The 18,204-nt window shown below is 34.1% G+C and overlaps 1 protein-coding gene across 3 annotated transcripts in view; it reads right to left on the bottom strand.

The window, feature by feature from the left end:
• Nucleotides 1-7,948: 7,948 nt before the first annotated feature.
• Nucleotides 7,949-18,204, bottom strand: part of LOC148941181 (mediator of RNA polymerase II transcription subunit 4-like) — a 30,962-nt gene continuing 20,706 nt past the window's right edge. For all 3 annotated transcript variants that reach the window (XM_089104658.1, XM_089104659.1, XM_089104660.1), the window contains exons 4-6: nucleotides 15,344-15,515; nucleotides 13,090-13,188; nucleotides 7,949-9,196 (exon numbers count right to left, since the gene is read on the bottom strand). In XM_089104658.1, the coding sequence (XP_088960784.1) occupies nucleotides 9,069-9,196; nucleotides 13,090-13,188; nucleotides 15,344-15,515 (399 nt within the window). In that variant the 3' untranslated portion in view covers nucleotides 7,949-9,068. The remainder of the gene's footprint in view (nucleotides 9,197-13,089; nucleotides 13,189-15,343; nucleotides 15,516-18,204) is intronic.

The raw sequence follows: 18,204 nt of genomic DNA, 5'->3' as shown, positions 1-18,204 counted from the left end.
CTCCACGGTCCACTGGGCCACCCTGCAAGAGCGGTGATTGCCAACGCCATCCGTGGGCCTACCCACTATAAGATAAGTCTTATTTTGGCTTTTCATTTTTAATTTTGGTTTTTCCTTCTCACACTAATCATGACGTCTTTCAAGCGATTCGATCTTGCACTGGTGAAATTTGCAGGCTATCCATTGTGGCCTGTACGAATTCTGAAGATTACGAAAAATGATGGAAAGCGAACTAACTATTTGATCTTTTGTTACGGGGATCATAAAGAGCAAATTGTTTCTGAGAATAATCTTGTCTCGTACAAGGATAATATTCAAGAGTCTTCTACTAAAACTGCGAAGAATGTGAAACACGCTTTTGAGGAACTTGAGCGTTTTCCTGGCATTTACAGGTCTATTTCAAAAGTGTTTGCGGCACTAAAAGTGCCGGATCAAGCTGCCGCGCTGCCCGGTTCACAGTCTGTTTTATTTGCACTAATTTACGTTACAGAACATGAGCTAGAAAAAACTAGAGAATCTATAGTTACAGAGATAACTCGTTAGGTTTCTACCAAGTGTGGCTCGAATGCAAAATCTGGTCTTAAAGATACAGCTGAGACTATAATTAGCGAGTTATATAAATCTGTGTCACTAGAGTTCAACCCCATATTAGACCGTATCGAGCGTGAGTTGAAAATGCGTAGAATGCAAACCCGTAATCTGGAGGATCGAATTGAAAAAATCGAAGTCAAGCTAGACGATATTGATCAAGAAAATATGTTGGACAGTCTTGTTTTCAACGGTCTGAAGCAAAAACCAGGAGTTGACCTTAAAACGACTATGCTCAGTGTCCTTTCGACACGGATGGGTGTTACTGGTATATCTTCTGGTGAATTATCAAGTGTTTTCCGGTTTAGAATGAATGGGCCTCATACCACCAGTGACAAAGTTGCCCCAGTTTTAGTACGATTTGTTAGTAAAGAAGTTGCTCGAAAAGTGTTCTTACAGAAGTCTAAACTAGCTGGGTCTGGAATCTTTGTGTCGGAATCCCTTACAAAGCGACGTCGCGACCTGCTAAATGCCGCAAGGGATCGCTTTGGTGTTAAAAATGTATGGACCAACCGGGGTAACATACTAGTGAAGCTACCTGGTGAACCGTCTGCCCAGAAAATCAGATCCCTTGCTGAATGCGTTTGAATTCGTATTTGTGTTGTTTTGTCGTTTTTTCTTCTGTGTACAGCTTTGTTGCCTTTTTTATTTCTCTTTCTTTTTCGCGATTTTTCCATTCTTATTATTATTCGCATAAACTGTTTTGGTCTCCCGTTTATTTTATTCTTGCTTTTCCTTTTCTTTTGAAGGATCCGTTTTGTTTCGTTTTTGGTTTTAGTCTTTCTATTATTATTTGCAAAAAAAAATGTCTTGGTCTCCTATTTTTTATTTCTTACTTTTTTTTCTTTTTTTTAATTTAGAGAGATATGTTATATGTTTATTTATTTACTTTCGTTGGTTCTTCACTTGATGATTTAATGAGCCGACCTTTTCGTCTAGAAGAAGTTTTATCGGCACCAATAGCAAGAGATGCAGAACCGTGTATGAACCAAGTTAGATTTCAACCGTTAAAAAGTAGTGCTTATGTCCAAAGATCGAAGTTAGACCCCGGGGAAGCCGATTCGTTGCGTTTATGCGCCTGGAATTGTCACCTCACTACTGGTTATGAGGATGTGTTGCAATTTCTTTCTGATTCTCAAGGAAAAATTAGTTTTATTGGTATATCTGGAAGTTTTTTTTAGCCATGAACACTCTTTCTCGCTGTATTCTTTTCCAGATTATAATTTGGAGGCTAAAAACCGGACGTCACTTCACAGAGGGGGAATTGCGTGTTTGATTTCAAAGTCATTGATATACCAAATAAGAAATGATATTGATGTTTGGATAGAGGGTAAGTTTCAACGTTTGAGCATAGATTTAAATTTGGTTAGTAGTAAATTATTGATTAGTATTGTGTATGAGCCACCGAGCGCAAGCTGGGAAGATTTTGAGCATGGGTTTGACCAACTTACGCTTGCGGTGTCTCGGACAGGTTTAGATTTTATTTGTATGGGTGATTTTAACTTTGATCTGCTATCGCTGAATGGAGTGAATCTTGATTTTTTTAATTTGATGGTTGCTAATGATCTTCTTCCCCTAGCTAATATTCCAACACGGGTTACGAGTCATTCAGCTACTCTCATTGACAATATTTTTGTTGGTTCGAAGTATCTGGACCGTAGTTATGCTGATGTGGTTCTGTACCCTTGTTCGGACCATTTTCCAGTTCTCGGAACGGTACCTTGTGTCCGCATAAAAGGAAATGCAAGAAAAAAGTGAAGACTCGATCGTTAAAAAAGGAGAACTTACAGAGGTTTGGTGATGAGTTAAGCAGCACTGATCTTAGCGAGATTTTGGAGATAAAAGATGACGCTTTGATTGCATGATGGGGATCATACAGCCAATTTATGACAAGACTTGCCCAGTTAAATTTGTGAAACCGCATAAGGATCAACCCAGGAAGCCTTGGATAACTACAGAAATTCTTGAAGCGTCAGATTTAAGAAATCAAGTGTATGCAGATTATTTAAATAGTAAGTGTGTCAAGAAATTGGAAGAGTTTAAAATAATACGCAATAAAGTGAACTCAATGAGAAGGAAAGCTAAAAAAGAATATTTTGCTAACCAACTGAGTGTAAATAAGGATAATGCGAGAGGAACTTGGAAGGTTATAAATGACCTATTGGGAAAGAAGAAAGAAGCTCCACCCAATTCGCTGCTGATTCAAGGAGAAGCAGTGAGTGATGAAACGATTATTACTAATAAATTTGCTGAATTCTTTTCAAGTATTGGTCAAAATGTGCAGGCAGAAGGGTTAGTGAATTTTAATAATGATTCCTTGGAGGACGAATTTTTGGATGATAGAGGAATGGGAAATGAAATTGAATTTCAACCGTGTACTGGAGATGAAATTCTGAAGGTTGTGAAAACAATCAAATCTAATTCAGCAGGGACAGATAGAATTAATTTGAAGGCTTTTAAATCAGTGATGTGTTATTTAATACCATGTCTCGCCCACATAATCAATCTTTCCCTGGAAACTGGGGTATTCCCCGATGCGCTTAAATGGGCAAAAGTCATCCCTCTCCATAAAGGTGGGTCTAAACTAGATATCGAAAATTATAGACCTATATCAATCCTTCCCCTGTTTTCAAAAATATTTGAAAAAATTGTGCATAAAAGGCTATATGATTACCTTACGAAAACAGGGATGTTAAGTGAAACTCAGTTCGGCTTTAGGAAAGGTTACTCGACGTCGGACGCCGTGCATTCTCTCTGTGATATTGTAAATAGATGCTTTGAACGTGGTGAAATCCCTTTGACTGTTTTTATTGATTTTAGAAAGGCGTTTGATACAGTGGATTTTAAAATTTTACTCAAACGTCTACAGTCCCTTGGAGTTCGTGGTAATTATCTGAAAGGGTTTGATAGTTTTTTAAGCGGAAGATCTATTCAAGTTGTTTTAAATGATTCATTTTCTTCTCCCTATCAAGTGAAGTGTGGTGTGCCTCAGTGATCTATCTTGGGACCACGTTTGTACCTTGTGTATGTTGATTCAACGCGTTTTTACTTACCGGAGTGTTTTATCACGACTTTTATGGATGATACTGCTTTGACTATGTCTAGTCTAATGATTGATGATCTATTTTTGAATGTAAATAGGGTTTTAAAGTCATTTTATGTATTTACAAGTTTCAGCCTTTTGTCAGTGAATGTTAAAAAAACTAATTTTATGATTTTTAGGAGAGTTGGTAAGCCTCCGAGTGTTGATGGAGAGATATTTTTTAACGGTAAGCCTTTGTCACAGGTGCATGAGGTGCGTTATTTGGGCTTCCAGCTAGATTGTAATTTGTCTTGGAAGCACCATAGTCATCTTGTTGCAGCTAAAGTTGCTAGAGGTCTAGGAATTTTGCGTCATTTGAAGCTTTTTTTACCATTATCGGTTCTTTTATTATTGTATCATAGTATGGTTGCGCCTTATATTTCTTATGGTTGTATCATTTGGTCTAGCAATTTTTATGCAAATTTCAAAAGAGTGCAGATTTTACAAAATAAAACAGTAGGCTACGTCTTCTTGGGAATTATACAGAAAATGTGAATGATACCACCTCATGTTTTAAAAAATTAAGAGTGCTTAACATTGGTCAGATTCGCGATTACCAAGCTGCTATTTTTGCCTATAGATGTTGGAATTATGTATGTCCTCCAGTTCTTACAAATTATTTTCGCGTAAATAGTTCACTCCACAGGTATGCGACTAGAGAGGCGGAAAATTTTACGGTTGAGTATCGAGACACCACACGTGCAGGTTTCGAAATTCGGTATTTGGCTCCGGCTATTGGAATGATATCCCAGCTGGCGTTCGGGAAGCTGAACACATTGGGTCGTTTAAAGTAAAAATAAAAAATCATTTATTGGGAGAGGGGAGGTAATTTATTATTATTGTCATTATTTTTATTAATGTCTTCCCCGGGCGGTTGCTTGTATATAGTTTATTTTGTAATTAGTAGTAAATAAAGCAAGTCAAGTCATAGCATCAGACAATATTTTGAAAATATTAGACAAGATTTGGTAGTACCAAGCAAAATTTTGATAATGCAAAGCAAGATGGTTGATAAGGCAAAGCAAGATGTTTGATAATATCAGACAAGATTTTGTTAATAACACGCAAGATTTCACAGAAAAGTATTAAGTATTAGAAAAGTACTAAGCCAAAAATAAGCAGAAAAAGAGGCAAATAACCTATAATACTATGCGCAAAACTACCGCAAATCACAATTAATAAATAAATGAAACTCAAAACGAACATAAATTACAATAAATTACGGATTCAAACTCAACATGAGCAAAACTTAATATGAATAGGAGTGAAAAACCCCATCCTTCTCAAAATCAGAAAAAAACTGTCCTGAAAAAAATTTGTCCGTAGATTGTCAGTTTCATATACGTATTGATATTTATTCCTTAAATTTTTAATTTATTAAAATAAAAGTGTAAATCTTATATATGTGTTTTGTTTACAGTAAAGTGCAATTTATGCCATGAGAAGGCGTCTTGAGAAGGCATGGGGGTTGTCAATCCTAGGCCGTGGGAGTTTGGCAGTTATGAAGAAATTTGAGATTAGGCCAGACGAAGGTTGCAAAGGATTTTTATTTTTGTATACAGCATTTTACAGACAAATAATTTTCATATAAATATAATTTAATGCTAATAAATTTGAAACTTTTTTTCTAAATTATGAAGGCTAGCTTATTGGCTTAGCTGGAATCTGGGCCATATTTTTATTTGAATAGTTTACAGTTCTTAGATTCTAAATTTTTTATTCTATCTTTTTTTTTTTGCTGCTGCTGATTGTCATCATTCGGAGACACATTTTCTCATGCAACCTGGATACAGAGCTTCTAGTTTTGATTCTTAACATTAGGACAAATCTTCAAATTTTAAGAATTTTTTCGGGGGAAAATTCGAAATGGAATATCATTGCTAAAATCCCAAATATATTTAAGCTTTATTTTCAGGCTCCAGCAGGACTTAGATCCGCAGAGTTAGATCAGAAATTTGACGAAATAGGTTCTAGAGTAGTATTCCTGGGTTCTTTGAGTTTACCCTTCCTCAGAAAATATCCCCCTGAAAATACCCCGAAAACACGTAAAATGACCCCCCCGGGAAATTTCCCTCAGAAAATACTTCCCCCTTCCCTAGAAAATAATATTTCAAATTTGAGTATTTTATTAGATTTTTTTTTATTTTCGTTGAAAAGTGCTAAGGAAAACGAAAACGATGAATTAATGCGCCATAAGTATCTTAAAAACTTAGAAAAAAAAACCGCAGATTCATTTTTGTTGAAAAGACTGAAATATGAATTTGAAAACACTTCCATATGAAAAAAATGTAGGCAAACAATCATCATAATTAAGCTAAAAGAATATGGCACCAAAAAGTTTAAGAAGGTTTAGCTTTCCTTTAAAAGCATAGTTGTTTTTGGGAACCAACAAATTTTTATTGTTTAAGTTTTTATGGACTAAAGCTTGTCAAATTCTACTAGTTTGTTTTTAATTTCTTCCAAGTGTAAGACTACCACAAATCGCCATTAATAAATAAATTAAACCCGAAACGAACAGAAATTACAATTGATAACCTAGTCAAACTCAGAACGAGCAAAAATTAAAAGGAGTAGGGCTGACAACCCCTCAGTCTTCTCAATACCAAATCTCAGAACATAATTTGCACTTTACTTAAAGCACAACAAATAACTGTGTATTGTCAGTTTAATATATATATTCCAATTTTATTCTTTATAGTCTTTATACTTCTTTATTTATGAAAGTCAAAAAAGAAAAAATATTTAAAATGCGTTTTGTTTCCTGTAAAATGCAAATTATGTTCTGGTCTTGAGAAGGTTTGCGAGTTGTCAGCCCTACTCATGTTAATTTTGGCTCGTTTTGATTTTGATTGTAACTTATTGTAATTGTTATTTATTTGATTGATTGCTATTTTATTTTTGATTGCTATTTTATTGCTATTGATTGTTATTTATTTGACTTATTGATTGTAACTTATTTGATTGTTATTTATTGTAACTCCTGTTCGTTTTGAAATTCATTTATTTATTGATGGTGATTTGTGGTAGTTTTGTTTTGGAAGGCTATTTGACTTTATCGCTGCTCATTTTTGGCTTAGTAGAGCTCATTACTTTTTTTTATATAGATGTTTTGTGGGAAAAGAATTTTTAAATTAATTTCTGTTTGTTTCTGTTGACATAGTCTTTTTAATGAAAAAAAAAAATATTTCATATCTTGTCGGTTTCTTCAAACAGTTCGTGGTAACGTACTGTAAGCAAGGAGCGAACCGGCTAAGTAGTAACCGAAACTCTAAAAAAAGGAAGTTTGATACCAATAGATACATCAAAAGAATCAAATTTTTATGCTGATTTCAAATATTTGTGGTCACGTAATTCTCACCAAGAAGTATGTATTCATGGGTTCTAAAGAGCCCAAGACCAACATACCTTTCGGCAAAAATTAGAGGACTAGTCATCAATTTTCCGAATATTGGGAAATGGGGGAGTACAGACTCATGTAACATGTCAGGTTGTACTTTCTCGAGGATTTTTTTCGGAACATTGAGTAAAGAACCATAAGAAGGATAACTGCAGTCGTACTTGCACTAAAGCAGATGAAAAACTTACTCGGTTACACTTCCATTTGCCAATGCATGTACATGTATGAAACTCTTCGGCAGTGCTGCCATGTCAGATTAGTTTCAAACAACTGAGCAAAAAAATTTAATTTGGCTTAGAAAAGCAAATAAAAATTGGCCTAATTAGAAAGTAGTTTAGATACATATTTTCTAGATTATAAAAACCGCAAAATTAGCTATTTGGCGTTAAGATTTTCATCATTTGGAAAATCATTCAAGGAAAGCTGGAAACTTGTTTAGCGGTCTGGATTGATTTTTCTTGTCAATCAAAACGTGAATTATTTAATAGAAAGTGGCCACAGATATTCTGTGACGCTATTTGGGAGGGGTTTCTGGCTCTTTTTAAAATTCTAGCAACAATTTTCTCAACATTCAAATCTATTAAGATTAATGAAAATAGTAATTGCCATTCCTAAAACAGTCAAAAATGACATTTTTCTCAGTGAACGTTTTTTTTTTTAGAAATATGTTTTTAAAATTTTGGTTACAAATGACTCTTTTGAGCCCTTTTAGCCCCTTTAAGGCCTCGAAAAAATTTGCCACAGAAGCGATTATTGAATTTAGAATAAGCATAAAATAGGCGTCAAAGAATGTGTTCAATATCTACCAAGTCAAGTTACATGAACATTTTTCTTTAATTGTTATCATGAGTAGACACTGCAACAAAGAACAAAAAAGCAAATAAAAACTGAAAAGGATTGAATTTATTCCATAAACAAGGTAATGAGAACAAAAAGAGAAAAAATTTAACTATACATCACTGCAGAAGGAGGAAGAAGATGAAACATATTCGTTAACAACCCGTAAACCTTTAAACCAACTATCACTTTCTTACTAAAAATTTAACCAAGCGAGAAAATGGGTATGATCCACCAAGATGTCGGTTAGACCTTTATTTCTAATAAAAACATATTCATTTGCAATGAGGAATTTAAATTTCTAGCAGAACTAAATTGCACATTACAATACACACCTTCAAGAATAAATATGAATAAAAATATGGAAAAAAGGTTCAAGAATAGTAAGCAGTCAATATACACAGGTGAAGAGGTCTAAATAAGTGCATTTTTAGGACCTAATTTTTTAAATTACCATAGGAAAAGGAGTTATTTGGAACAATCTTTACTGGCATTAAATATACATTAAATACTATCCCTTTTCCTGTGTGCATCCATGCTCTGAACCATAAAGGTGCAAAACTTCACATAGGCCACACCCCAGATACTTTGTGATTATTTTCCCCGTGAAATCGAAACCATTACTAAAAAAAACATTTTTAAATCTAATTACATTGCTTTGTTTTACATTTGCGGCTGTTTTATGTTTCTCTCTGACTTATGCAATTTTTCTTCTCCTTTTTTTCAGACAAAATGTGAGCAAACTTGTTATCGTAACATCAAATTTACGTTTTTTTTAATCTTTTTTTTTAAGATTATATATACTATTTTCACCCCCTCCCCCGTGACATTATTCGCTGAATTTAAGGGACAATTGATATCTACTAGTCGAACCATTTTTCGACAGCATCGTTAGATTATCTCATTGCAGCTAACGCATTTTATTACGACAAAAACGGATAAAATATGACGTAAATCGCAAAAATGTCCATTTGGGACGAAGAGATGACCATGTAATCACGAGGTAAATCAAAGACAACAACATTTCCACTTTATTTTTTAGATTCTGGACTCCATTAACAATTGATGGCTCCATTCTTCCTACAACAGTGACGAAATACACGCCTCAAATACAAAATCACAAGCAAATATTTTTCAGTTGTATAGAAAACTTTGGGCAGGAAACTAAGGAGAATCTGAATCGGACGAAGAAGATGAATCAGAAGATTCCCCATCCTCTTGCCTTTGCATGACATTTGAGCTTCCTCCCACAATATGAGGGGTAGAACTAAACCAGCTATAGGTCCCAGCTTCTATAGGAGAAAAAATTCAGTTAAAACAATTATCTGGATATTTACTTTACTTAGTAAGAAAAAACTGAACTTCTTGACTAATTAACATTAAAGGTTTATGATTACCTATAATTTGCATTTTTTCTCTCTCAGCAGATTCGTATGGATTCAGCTTGATTGGCAAATCGTTATGAACTGTTTTTGTGTATACAAGCGTATTCAATTAAAAATAGTGTTCAGCGTTTTTGATAGCGTTATAAAATTTCAGATGCAAGTTTTCTTTCCGATCTTATATGCATATAGGGGTTTTCAGGTTTATCTTCTCTTCTTTTTATTTCGTTTAGTTTTGTTTTATTTATCAATGTTTTCAGAGGTGACATCTGTAGCCATCTCTCTCCTTTCACTGAAATCCGCACCTTGGGCATTTTAACCCAAGATATGTGTTATCATAACGCCAAATTTCTTTTTTTTTTTTTTTAAGCTATAAATTTGGTCTATAGCCTTCCCATGGTTCCAAAATTATTCAACCAGGCTAATTTCGTAGCCAGGCTAGTGTAGCTTATGCTTTAGTATATACATAAAGACACACATTCGCGCATATTTGATTTATATGCATAGAAGAGAGAGTAAAAATATCGTAGCAAAAAAAAAAAAAAAAAAAAAAAAAAAAAAAAAATCAAGACCAAAACCTTTTTTCTAAATCCGGAAAACCGGAAGAACGAAAGACGGAAGACGGAAAGAGTATTTGACACTTATGGCTCACAACTTTAAAAGTCTTTCAAATGTAGACTTTTCTCTTCAGATTTTTCCTTCATATTTTTTTTTTGCTTTCTTGTATGTCTAGTGTAGTTGAAAAAAACTAGGGTTCTCTTTTGTTGACAGGGTTTCTAGACGTAAAACCAAAAATATGGGAGTTCTATAATTAAATTATTATATATGTAAAGAACAGAAATGTGACGTCATCATAACAAGCGTTCAAGAGCCAAAGGCCCAATTTGTCGACTTTACTGAGCGAAGGGAGACGGCGTCAGATTTCATTTGAAGAAAAGAACTGAAACCAATGAGAAAACAATATTAAAAACCAAATGCCTTAATACATAAATAAAGTCCAAAAACATCATATTTGAAAACTTTTATAGGAATAGTGCCAATTTATTTAATACTTAATCAAGCTGAATACACAAGTACATATAAACAATAAATACACGAGTCTGACACAAGCAAAGTTGTATCCCAAAACTTTTACGGATGTTAGCTAGAACTACTGAACAATTTATACAATTCTAAAAACGTTATACAAGCTTTGCCCCTCACAGAGACTATCTGCCCTGGCTTTACTCTAATTAGCCATGGCTCTCAAGTTTTTCATCACTTCCAACAAGTTGATTTATGAATCAAAACCAACTTCGTGGAAATGATGAAAAACTTGGAAGCCATGGCTAATTACAGTATCACCAAGCCAGATAGTCTCTGTGAGAGGCAAAGCTTACTGATGCAGTAAGCTTTATTCATTCTGTGCTTTATTTTTTTTTTTTAGTTGCTTTACTAGTTTTTTCCTTTCTATTTATTAAGTTTACAAATCTAAAACCGAAATATTAGGAGCTTTACTTTTTATTTTATTATTTATATATTACTATAATTTATAAAATTTTTGTGGTTATTGTTTATTTTACATTTTCTTATTTAGTTCACTGTCTTAATTAAAATAGTAATCCGTGGTACATTTCGCAACCGGTGCATTTCGAGTGGATATGGCGTTTTTTATATTTCTTCAAAAATAGACCAGCTCGTGGACAGGTTCCGTAAGCGTCGAGAAGATATTGTCGACTTTGCACTGAAATATATAGATTAATTGCATTGTTTAAATAGCCGAGATTTTATTTTTTCTAGACAAAATTTTCTTGTTAGCGCTTTCATTTTCATTTTATTTTCCTGTATTTCTGTACTCCTCTAAGTGCATTCCATACTTGTAAGGTTCAAGGTTTAATTTTAAAATATCTGTACGAAATAGACATAAATAAACGGTAAACGCCGGAGACACAAGGTCGAATGACAAAAACCCGGAAGAGGGTTGAAATGTATTATTATTATTATTGTTCGATATTTTTATGTTTTGTATTTACTTGTAAATTAGAAGTAACCTAAGAGTCAAAACTGATTGGAAGTAAAAACTGTATATAAGAAATTAGAGAATACTACTACTAATCATAACAAGTGACTGCAGCACCAAGCCCTCGAGGCCATCACAGCTGCGCATCATCCTCCTTTATCCCAATCTATCCAAAACGTCACTCTTTATCCCTTCCCACAATCTCCCATTTCCTTCGAATCCATCCTTATGATCTGTTCTATCCCATTCGTGGACGACCAGCTTTTCTTTTAGCAGAAATGGATGGCCACAGAAGCCCAATCTTTGGCAATCTGTTATTCCTCATCCGTAAAGCGTATTTTAGCCATCTCAACCTTTATTTCATTACAACCATAGAAAGTGCCATTGAGCCCTGTTTTAGTTCAGCTTGTCCTTTGACATTAGGTTAGGCAAACAGGAACCTAAAACTATACGTAGACAGTTCCTCTAAAAACCTTTTAACAAATCTTGAATTTTTATGTTTCAGACCCGTAATTGACCAATGTCATTTCCGTAGTTCCCAATATTTTAATCTCAGTTTGCACACTGATCTTCCTGTTTTCAAAGTTTTTCAGGACTGTGAATTAAACACCCAGGGCCTTGGCTATTCTTCTTTTTACATCTTCACTACTCCCACCGTCTTTACTAATAATACTACCAAGGCAGGTGAAGCCATCCACTTGATCAATCTTCTAGTTATTCAACATCACCCCTTAGCCTTAATTTATTTTTAGTCCGCATTAATTTTCAAACCTACTCTTGCACCCAAACTCTCAAAACCTCCAGATGTGCATCCATTTTGCAAAAACTTTTATCTAGGATACTCAGTTTATTTAAATAATCTAAGTGTAACAGACTTCTTATCGTTTACAAACGACGTGCCCTTAGCCATGGTCCTTAGGACGAATTCAATAAAAATAATCCATATGAATAGGGATAGAACACAGCCCTACGTAACTTCAGATTCAATCCGCTTGAGGATTGGTCTCATGCATAGTATTAATCAATTTAATATATTTATCAGATATACAATACATGGATTTGACCACCAATAAGGCTTTTCTATCGGCTGAATAAATAAATGTACACGATCAATAAGTCAGGACAAAACTGATGATTCACACTTCTCAATTATACGATCCATGCGATAAAAAACAGTGGTTGAAATAAGAAACCTCAAGTGCTGTGCCTACAACTGACCAAGGCCGTACCCAGGACTTTTTTTTCGGAGGGGGTTTTACTAAAAAAAAATTCGGGGGGGGGGGGGGGTTACACAAAAAAAATTGTTTATATCCATTTTTTTACATTTTTACGAGTCGGACAAACATTTCGGGGGGGGGGGTCAACCCCCCCCTCTGGGTATGGCCTTGAAACTGATTCATTTCTCATGAACTTAGTTGCTCCATTTTCTCATAAAGTTAGATATGAGGATTAATTCAAAGTAAAAAGTAAAATAACACAACAGAGAATGATGTAACAAATAAGGGATATAGAGTTAAATAGGACTCCTTAAATATCACACCCTTAGCTTAGTTATTAGCTGAATCAAATGCCTGTACATAATCTATAAAAGTGAGACTAAACTGACTGTTCACAAACTTCTCTTTACGACAAGAAACAGGGATTGAAATAAGAAACCTCAAGTGATATACTTACTGCAGACTCATTTCTAAAGATTTCAGACAGAGAATTCTCAAAGAGCTGCAAATGGAAATCAATAAAAAAAAGAAAATAGAGAATAGTAGCAAAAGAGGGTGAGTCAAATAAGAAACATCAGATATCATACCTATAGCTGAGTCATTTCTCACAGATTCCGTCACTCCTTGGCTAGAGTTTCCACTGTAATCTCCCATTCGAAAGAGCAAACCACTCTTCATATCTTTATCTAAAAAAATAATTTCATTACTAAAACAAATAAATTCGATTGAAAAAAAGTAGCAATGGAGGTCTAGTTTTTTCCGCTTTCGTCTTAGTGGATTCAGTCTCAACATCTTGTAACTTATCATACATAAATACACACACTGTGGGGGAGGATAGATGGAGTCATTCCTACGTTTGATAAAAGCGACCTCCTCCCAGAAAAAATTGAAGAGCAAAAGTCTAAAAATTCACTTTTCTTATTTTGATCCCCCTCCCTCCACAGACAACTGACATCTTGTAACTTATCATAAATACCTACATGTATTGTGGGGTAGGATAGATGGAGTCATTCATACGTTTGATAAAAGCGACCTCCTCCCAGGACAAATTGAAGACTAAATGCCTGAAAATTCACTTTTCTTGATTTGATCTCCCTCCCTCCAAAGACAACTGAACTGAAATCTACCCTCTGTTCCAAAGAACGAACCTATGTGGACTTGTGTTGGCAAGGTATTCATACTTCACTATTTTTTCTCCACTGTTGTCTGTGAGAAAGGATATTTGTTTGATGTTTGCAATTATTTGCAAAAGAAACAATCAAAAATATTGTGACCTTTCTCCCTAAGGATCAAAAATGACAAATCTTTTTATAAAACAGTCAGAAAAAATTAAAATTAAAATGAAAGCTTGTAACTCTGAATGAAAGAGTAAAAAGACCCCATTTGAATTAAAGTAATCTTACCTATCGGTAAGTCTATTTTTTCCATTGGTAAGTGCACAGCTGTGTTGACTTCAGGCGCCTTGGTGCAGCAACGAATGGTTAGTAGTGGTAAGTTTTTTTGTTTAATGAACTTCTGATTGCTCCCGAACTCATATCTTAGTCCAATCGCATGACTTCATCAGTTAATCATCAATATATGCATAAATTAATTCAACCTTTGTTGATAAAATTCAGCAGTTGATTTCTTCAAATCGTTTTAATGATTAGTTCTAAAAGTGTTTCCTTTATTTTTATCAGTGACTGAGACTGAGACCCGGACTGGGGAACGGTGTTTCTACCTATTGACTTCTATTAAATCATTTCTTTTTTTCACTTGGTCACGGTCACAAACGCTAGGCTACCAAGTATTAGAAAGAAAATAGATTTTTTAACCTAATTTCATAAATATTTTGCGGGATTACACCTTTCTACAATTTGCTTCGATAATAAGGCAGAAAGCCAAATCTTCTTTAACTTGGAAAACTACAGTGCTAGGTGAATGAAACTTTCAATTGCATATCTACGATCCAGATTAGGGCCTGGGGAGATTTACAAACTTTCCATCTCTACCAATTATTCCCTTAAGAACAGTGACTTCTCATGACCCTGAATAATTTATTGCTGGGAAAGTGGATCTTTCAAGAATGGTTTAAAGCCCGAATATGAGCTCCGAAAAATGTCGACAAGCCCTTAACTCCACTCTTGATCTACCAAAACGGCTTGATAAGATTCTGCGAAAAACAGTCATCAAAGGATCAAAACTCGGCACAAAAAATCAAGCTAAAATCAATGAACGACCGTCAATCAAGGGTAAAATATTCTAAGCGGAACTTATTTTTTTTATCTAAAGGGAAGAAAACAGGCACAACCATGGCTCAAGAGAATTCGCAAAAGACATTCACGGTAACACACACACAAAAATAAATATATATATATATATATATATATATATACATATATATATATATATATATATATATATATATATATATATATATATATATATATATATATATATATATAACCTTATTCGAAACCTTCAAAAACCGTTAATTTAATAAACTCAAGACAAAGTTCTTATTGATAATAGCATAGGTTGGGATATTTTGTCTCATTGACTTTATTCCTAATTTCAAAGGTAGTATTAGGCCGGTGAAAGAACTCTCAATTGGCTTTCATGACCGTCTGGGTTTAAGAAGAAGAACCAGTAAAGAATAACATTCATTTTAAGTAATTTGCAATTCTTGATTATTGGCAAAATGGGGCAGCGCATCCCAACTAATCCGCTCGTAGCGCTGAATCCCCCTGGGGCGAATAGTTGATCAAAAATGTAAATTAGACATGTATCGAGAAGACATTACGTTAACCAGGAGTTCAAACAGTGATTTTACCTACTAAAACTTCACTAAGATTATTTTACCAGTTGGGTAAGGTCGTCGTAAATCCCCTTGTTTCCATGCAAGAGGGGCACATACACCATTTGAAGCGGAGATTCTATGTGCTAGTTTAACTAAATCCTCAGAGGAAACTGGTTTCTTGTCTGCTTTGTTGATGGACTCCAACTTCTGTTTCGCTTGGTAAACAACAGTGGCCTAGAAAATAATTTGTGGTAAAATAACTTTATACAAAACTGGTCTTTAAGTCAAATTAAAAAAACTAAACAAGTTTTTCAACTGAAAGTAAGGAGCAACATTAAAACTTAAAACAAACAGAAATTTTTACGTAAACTTTAGCGTAAACTTTTACGTAAACTTTAGCGTAAAGAGCTAGGTGTTGAGGAGGGGACAATCCCCTTCACATAGGCTACGAAAGAATTTCAGTTCGTTTTAAGTTTTGATGTTGCTCCTTACCTTCAGTTGAAAAAACTTGTTTTTCTATTTAATTTCTGATCGTTTTTTAAATAATACCAGGAAATCTGGCCCTACCTCCACAGAAAAATCCCCCTCTCCACGGAAGTTTTCTCTAGACATTTCAATCCCGGTGAAAATCTACCCTTGACAATTATCCTTGACAGCTCCACGCGTAAAATTGAGACGGAAAAGAGAAAGCAAGACATATAAAAAGAATTTTGTTTAGCAATTCTGGCAAATTCCCCCAGTGTATAACTTTTCCTGACAAGTTCATCCCCTGAAAACTTCCCTCCCCACAGAAAATTCCCCCGTAAGAAAACCATCTGCAGAAAATTCGCCTCCCTTCCCACGCGAAAATTATACATATTTCCCAATAACAAATACTATGCATAAACAATGACAACTACACCCCCTTTCCCCTGGGGTTGTGTGTGTTGGGGGGGGGGGTCACGTTATATCCAAAGGCATAGTAACTGAGCCTTTCAATTATGATGAAGAATTCTCAAAATTTTGATCAAAAGATTTTGGGAAAAAAGGGGCGGGGGAGGGGACCTAGTTGCGCTTCAATCTTTTTGGTTACTTAAAAAGGGCACGAGGACTTTTAATTTCAGTTAGAAAGAGCTCTCTCACGAAGTTTTAAGACCACTGGGTCGATATGATAACCCCTGAAAAAAAAAACAAAACAAAACATATCTTTCTTCTGGCAAAAAATACAAAATTCTACGTTTTCACAGATAGAAGCTTGAAACCTCTACGGTAGGGTTTCTGATAGGCTGAATCTGATGGTATGGTTTTCATTACTATTCTATGACTTTTATGGAGTGCTACCCTCTTTTTTCAAAAATCAGGCAAATTTCTCAGGCTCGTAGCTTTTAATGGGTAAGACTAAACTTATATATTTGAACATAAATTAACTTATAGATTTGAAATCAGCTTTTTAAGGCGATTCTTTTGATAAATCTATTGGTATAAAAATTCTTTTTTTTTAGAGTTTCGGTTACTATTGAGGCGGGTCACTCCTTACTTACAGTTCGTTACCACGAACTGTTTGATATCAAAAATTACTTTGGTTTAGAGTCGAATAAATAATTTACAGTGTAACAAGATGTTTAGGATGTAGTAACATTCAGTTTAACGTTGAACATATGTTTAGAGAAACTCAATAATACAAAATAGTTTTGGGGATTCTATAAAAAAAAACAATATCTATTAAAAAACAATTAGGTTCCATAAGAAAACTTTAATATTTTACAAGCTAGCTTTATTAAATGCCAATGTGAGTCATAATTAAATCTGATGGTTCAAAATTCCAAAAATAAAAAAATTGAATTCAAAAGAAAATTGGAATTCAATTTTTATTGAAAATACTTCAGTATTTCAGTTTTTGCCACTAAGGGTACCCAGCTTAAAGAAACAAACGTAGATAAAACATCGCGAAAATAAGCTAAAAACATACGGCTTCAAACAGCACTGAGTAACTTTCTATTAAAGGTGTATGTGTCTTTGAGCATAAACAGATTGTTAATGTTTAATTTTTATAAACGAAAGCGTTGCGAAATTTCAAGAATTCGTTTTGCTTATTTATTTTCACTGTTTAGCCTGACAACACTGTTTTTATTTTGATATACTTGGTATTTTAAACAATGAATAAGTATTACACATGAAGATATACGGTATATCCGTTATTAGAATACAAAAGAACTTATCTATAATACATAACATAAAACTATACAGTACTCAACAGGAAACTATGTAGTTCAACGTGGCAACATTGACCTTAACATGATACCACTCAAGAAACTTAGGCTTAAAAAAAAACATTAGAAAATCACAGTTTTCATGTAGAATATGGGCAAAAAATGTTTTATTGTGAATTCCTAGGTAATTTATTAATTATTTTACAAGAAGATGTTCTAAAGATATTTTTGAAAATACACAAGAGCATATTTACAATATACAGCAGAAAATTGCATTCAACGGGGGCTTAGAAAACAGTATTATATTATGGTTAAACCACTTAAACCACAATAAACAAGTGGCGTAGTTACATCTTTACAAAAACTGGTGAGTGTTTGAGTGTAGTAAATTTTCTTGTTGCGTGTGAGCACCCATGAAAAACCTTTCCACGGTTTTTTTCAGGTGGAGAGGAGGAAAGAATTTGTTTCATTGAAGAAAAAAAAATACTTTGGAATCACAGTGTAACCAGGAAAGAACACATTATGGAGATCGACGTGGAGATCACATTATGGAGATCACTAAATAATCATCAACAGGAGGAGTTATGTGGAGACAAATTCTGTTTCTGAAGCGGAATATTAAAAAGATAATATTTTATACTAAAGGCAAAAGTTCTTTCAGGTTGTAAAAAAAAATCATGAAAAAAACAAACATTTCTTTAAAATATTCTTTTATACGTTTATGTGTCTCCTAA

Source organism: Artemia sp. Qi Xiang Cuo, chromosome 18 (assembly GCF_049724085.1).
Source record: "Artemia sp. Qi Xiang Cuo chromosome 18, ASM4972408v1, whole genome shotgun sequence".
NCBI lineage: Eukaryota > Metazoa > Arthropoda > Branchiopoda > Anostraca > Artemiidae > Artemia > Artemia sp. Qi Xiang Cuo.
This window is presented reverse-complemented; position numbering and strand designations above follow the sequence as displayed.